The 5,397-nt window shown below is 41.9% G+C and overlaps 1 protein-coding gene across 2 annotated transcripts in view; it reads left to right on the top strand.

Moving 5' to 3' along the window:
* The window catches only part of ZBTB8OS (zinc finger and BTB domain containing 8 opposite strand), a 28,306-nt gene extending 23,573 nt beyond the window's left edge, over nucleotides 1–4,733 (top strand). The window contains exon 5 of one of the 2 annotated variants that reach the window (XM_037738265.1): nucleotides 4,447–4,733. In XM_037738265.1, the coding sequence (XP_037594193.1) occupies nucleotides 4,447–4,533 (87 nt within the window). In that variant the 3' untranslated portion in view covers nucleotides 4,534–4,733. The remainder of the gene's footprint in view (nucleotides 1–4,446) is intronic. The other variant, XM_037738266.1, reaches the window with a different exon arrangement.
* Nucleotides 4,734–5,397: the final 664 nt, after the last annotated feature.

Here is a 5,397-nt window from a genome sequence, read left to right as displayed (position 1 = left end):
AAAAAAAAAAAAAAAAAAAAATTAGCTGGGTGTGGGTGTGGGGGTGAGGGTGCTGCCTGGAATCCTAGGTACTCAGTAGGCTGAGGGAGGAGAATTACTTGAACCTGCCAGGTAGAGGTCGCAATGAGCCAAGATCGTACCATTGTACTCCAGCCTGGGCGACAAGAGTGAAACTTTGTCTCAAAAAAAAAAAAGTATGTGCGTGTGTGTATACGTTTTATATATATATATATATATGTATGTATGTATGTAGAGAGAGGGGGCAGGGTTCAGTGACTCACACCTTTAATCCTAGCACTTTGGGAGCCAAAGTGGGAAGAGGCCAGGAGTTCGAGCCCAGCCTAGCCAAAATGATGAGACCCTGTCTCTACAAAACCAAAAAAGTTTTTTAATTTAGAAAAAAGAAAGCAAAAAATAAAATAAAATAATAAAAAGAAAAAAGAAAGCAAATGTAAATATGAAAAGACTAATAGAATCACATTAAACATTGGAGCCTTGATATAAAGTTGAACTTTAATGAATGTGCTAAGGCTTCTGAATACAGAAGATGAAGTGAAATTATTTATTTTTGAAAAATGTACAGTTTAAAAAGCAAAAGAAGTAGTCTCAGAATATTCGACTATTAATTATATGCATATTAACAAAAGATGTATTTTACACATGACAAAAAATAAGAATGTTTCCTTCTTGTTTTTTTCACTTGGGATTCCCCTATGGTTTTATGTCACAAATTAAAAAGAGTAAATAATCCATCATTTGTTTGATTCCAGTTATCTGTAAATGGTATAGCAACTATAGTGCTGCTTTTTTTTTTTTTTTTTGAGATGGAGTTTCTCTCATTACCCAGTATGGAGTGCAATGGCATGATCTCGGCCCACCGCAACCTCCGCCTCCTGGGTTCAAGCAATTCTCCTGCCTCAGCCTCCCAAGTACTGGGACTACAGGTGTGTGCCACCATTCCCAGCTTATTTTTGTATTTTTAGTAGAGACGGGGTTGACCAGGATGGTCTTGATCTCTTGACCTGGTGATCCGCCCGCCTCAGCCTCCCAAAGTGCTGGGATTACAGGCATGAGCCACCTCGCCCGGCCAGTGCTGCTTTTTTTTGTTTTCTTTTGTTTCGAGAGGAAGTCTCGCTCAGGCTGGAGTGCAGTGTCAAGAGGGATCTCGGTTCACTACAACCTCTACCTCCTTGGTTCAAGCAATTCTTCTGCCTCAGCCTCCTGAGTAGCTGGGTCTACAGGTGCATACCACCACAGCTGGCTAATTTTTCTATTTTTAGTAGAGATGGCGTTTCACCATGTTGGTCAGGCTGGCCTTGAACTCTTGATCTGCCTGCCTCAGCCTCTCAAAGTGCTAGGATTACAGGTGTGAGCCACTGGGCCCAGCCAATCAAACAGCTTTTCAAAGCAAAAAGGAATGTTTTACAAGTAGCTTATTAAAACATGTGGTTCCTGGAATATTTCTTGGTTTAAAAATACCTTCCTGGTTTTAATGTTGTCCTTATCGTCTCTCCATGAATCCATATTCCATCCGTCCATGACTTTATGCATGCATTCAGCAAATACTTATCGAGTGCCTCTAGTGTTTCAGACATTTTATTTATGCACTCGAGGTAGAAACGTAATAGGAGATGTAGTGGGGAGAAGTGTAGTGGGGAGAAATGAGCCAGACAAACATGTAAACATATAATTTCAGACAGTGAACAGTGCCATCAGGATAAGGTAACAGTGGTTAGAGGAGGGGATGAGGGGTCAGAAAATGCATGTGTATTAACCCGTTCTCATGCTGCTAATACAGACGTACCCAAGACTGGGTAATTTATAGAGGAAAGAGGTTTAATTGACTCACAATTGAGCATGGCTGGGGAAAACTCAGGAAACTTAACAATCATGGTGCAAGGGGAAGCAAACACTTCCTTCTTCACATGGTGGCAAGAAGCGAGTGCTGAGCGAAAGGGGAAGCCCCTTAGAAAACCCTCAGATCTCCTGAGAACTCACTCAGTATCACTAGAACAGCATGGCGGAAACTGGCCCCACGATTTAATGATCTCCACCTGGTCACTCCCATAACACGTGGGGATTATGGGAACTGCAATTCAAGATGAGATTTGGGTGGGGACACAGCCAAACCATATCAGTATGTTTGAGAAAGTGATATTTGGGCAGAGGCAAGAGAGATGAGAAGTGAGCAGAAATATGGAAGAACATTCCAGGCTGAAGAAACAGATGTAATGGCCTTGAAATGAGCTATGTTCAGGGAACAGCAAGGTGGAGCTGAGAGAGTGAAAGTATAGTAGTAGGAGATAGGGTTGTAGAGATAGGGCCACAGCCTCTTTGGTAAAAGTTGGTAAGGGGGTATAAGATTGAGTACTCACGTATAGGAGTTGGTCTTCTGATGGAAACAGGGACAGGCCATTCATTGCAACCAGAGAGGCTAGGGTGAGTACAGATACAGCATGATGGTAGATTTGGCAGCAAGATGAGTCAGTTCTTACTGATTTACTCTTTCTCTAGGAAGCACAGTTGATAGAGAGTGAGAATGAGGGAGGAATGATCACTAGAGAAAGAATTGTCTCAGAGAGTGAAAAGGGGAGTGTATTGGTAATTGTGCGATTTTACTGCACTTGCTGAATTCCTGTTTGAGATGTGTGGACATTCACTTAGTGGGATACCAGTTAGTATGGTGTATGCTGCCATAAGCAGACAGTTGAATTTGATTTAGGTTGTGGTTTTGCCAGGTGATTGTAGCAGAGGAGAAAAAGCAACGGCATTGCCACTCATATCCTTCTGTGAAATCTTCCTTTTTTTGTGTGGTATAGAGCTAGCAAATACCATTCACCTATTGCCTGATAGTATTTTATGTGCACAGAATTATTGTAAATTCCTTTTAGAGCTGGAAAGAACATAAGAGAACATCTAATCCTGTGGTTCTAAACTGGGGTAGGGTTCAGCACAGTATCACATATCAGGGACGTTTGGAGAGCTTTTGACCTGGAAAACTATATCTTACTCTTCAGCTAGACTTGGAAAGAGAAGAGTCCCAAGAGGTGAAGTGAGTGTTGGCAGCTAAGGAGAAGAGAATAGGTTGAGTTCCTAGGGCCTACATTAGAGTATAAAAAAATGATTTGGGTTTCAGGAAGGGCCCTGAGCCAAATAATAGAAAAGCTTGCGTTCTTTGAGCAACCCATTGTTTTCAATCATCCTCAAAAGCTTTTTCCTTTCTTTTCTTTTTCTTTTTTTTTTTTGAGACGGAGTCTTGCCCTGTCGCCCAGGCTGGAGTGCAATGACTCGATCTTGGCTCACTGCAACCTCCATCTCCTGGGTTCAAGCGATTCTCCTGCCTCAGCTTCCCAAGTAGCTGGGATTACAGGCATGCACCACCACTCCCAGCTAACTAATTTTTTCTATGTTTAGTAGAGGCAGGGTTTCTTCATGTTGGCCAGACTGGTCTCGAACTACTGACATCGTGATCTACCTGCCTCAGCCTCCCAAAGTTCTGGGATTACAGGTGTGAGCCACCGTGCCCAGCCGCTTTTTACTTTTTTTCTTTCCAACTTTTATTTTTAGGTTTATGGGGCACATGTACAGGTTTGTTACATGGGTAAGTTGTGTGTTGTGGGGGCTTAGTGTACAGATCATTTTGTTACCCAGGTAATCAGCATAATACCTAATAGGCAGTTTTTCAGTCCTTACTCTCCTCCCACCCTCAAGTAGACCCGTTGTCTCATTTTCTTCTTTGTGTTCATGTGTACTCAGTGTTTATCTCCCACTTATAAGTGGAAACATCTCACGCCTGTAATCCAAGCACTTTGGAGGCCAAGGCGGGTGGATCACCTGAGGCCGGAAGTTCAAGACCAGCCTGACCAACATGGTCAAACCCCGTCTTTAAAAAAAAAAAAAAAAAAAAAGTGGAAACATGGTATTTGGTTTTCTGTTCCTGCAGGAATTCCGTTAGGATAATGCCCTCCAGCTCCATCCACATTGTTGCAAATGACATGATCTCATTCTTTTTTATGGCTGTGTAGTATTCCATGGTGTATATAGATCACATTTTCTTTGTTTAGTCTACCATTGACAGACATGTGGGTTGATTATATGTCTTTGCAATGGTGAATAGTGCTGCAGTGAACATACCCGTGCATATGTCTTTATGTGATTCAACCCATTTTATAAATGAAAAACCGATGTCCAGACAGGGCAGACAGTTTCCATATGGAGGTGGAAACAAAGCCAGGATTAGAGTGTCAGGCCCCTACTACCCTGTGCGTGTGTTGCCTCTCATTTTTTTGGATCCATGTATACTGTGCTAATTTGATAACTGTTTCTTGTGAGTTTTTCATTTTTAAAATATTAAAATTTTGACTTTCAGCCAATTGTTGCTAGAGTTAATGATTATGATTTCAGTATCTTGTTTACCTAATTTTTTTTCCCTCACCCCAACTTTAGGGAACAGAAGTCAAAGCAATAACATATTCAGCAATGCAGGTCTATAATGAAGAGAAGCCAGAAGTTTTTGTGATCATTGACATTTAAGACACCAAAAAAGAAAAGAATCCTATGAAGAACAGTTATTTTTCCCTCTTCCTCTTGAGAAGACACCGTGAATTAAATTCTACAGCATCTTTTGATATCTGGAAATTTGTAGAACAGAAATTTTTTCCAGAAATGGAAAATCAGGGCCTTGGTGTGTGTTCCCTAAGTATTCAGACTTTAAAGAATTCTCCAATCCCCAATGGGCAGTTATATGGTCCTTCATTTGATTCTCTGCTGTGGCAGCAGGTGCCTCATGCCCTTCCAGTGCAATGCAAGCCCGCCAGCCTTGCCCCAGAGAGGAGCACTGATGTCAGCAGCAGCCTAGGGCTGAATCCAGTTTGAAAAAAGTGGCTGGGCACGGTGACTCACACCTATAATCCTAGCACGTTGGGAGACCAAGGCGGGTGGATCACCTGAGGTCAGGAGTTCCTAGACCAGCCTGACCAACCTGGAGAAACCCTGTCTCTACTAAAAATACAAAATTAGCTGGGCATGGTGGTGCATGCCTGTAATCTCAGTTACTTGCGAGGCTGGGGCAGGAGAATCACTTGAACCCAGGAAGCGGAGGTTGCAGTGAGCTGAGATGCGCCATTGTACTCCAGCCTGGGCAACAACAGCGAAACTCCATCTCAAAAAAAAAAAGAAAAAAGAATAACTTGAGAAAATATGTTTCCACACCCAGAATTTTGTTTTTCTTCCAGGTTGGTTAAGACATATATTTTCTGTATGTACATCAGGGAGGTTGTGTTTTAGATTGCTGTAGGACAGAGCTATCCTGTATTTGTTGTTTTTTCAGAGAAACAATTAGACTTCTCTAAATAGAGCCCTGATTTTCTCTCACACTTTCACGTTTTTTTTTTTTTT

This window comes from Cebus imitator, unplaced genomic scaffold (assembly GCF_001604975.1).
Source record: "Cebus imitator isolate Cc_AM_T3 unplaced genomic scaffold, Cebus_imitator-1.0 Scaffold51, whole genome shotgun sequence".
NCBI lineage: Eukaryota > Metazoa > Chordata > Mammalia > Primates > Cebidae > Cebus > Cebus imitator.
The sequence above is the reverse complement of the archived record's forward strand: the minus strand, read 5'-3'. Positions and strand labels throughout refer to the sequence as shown.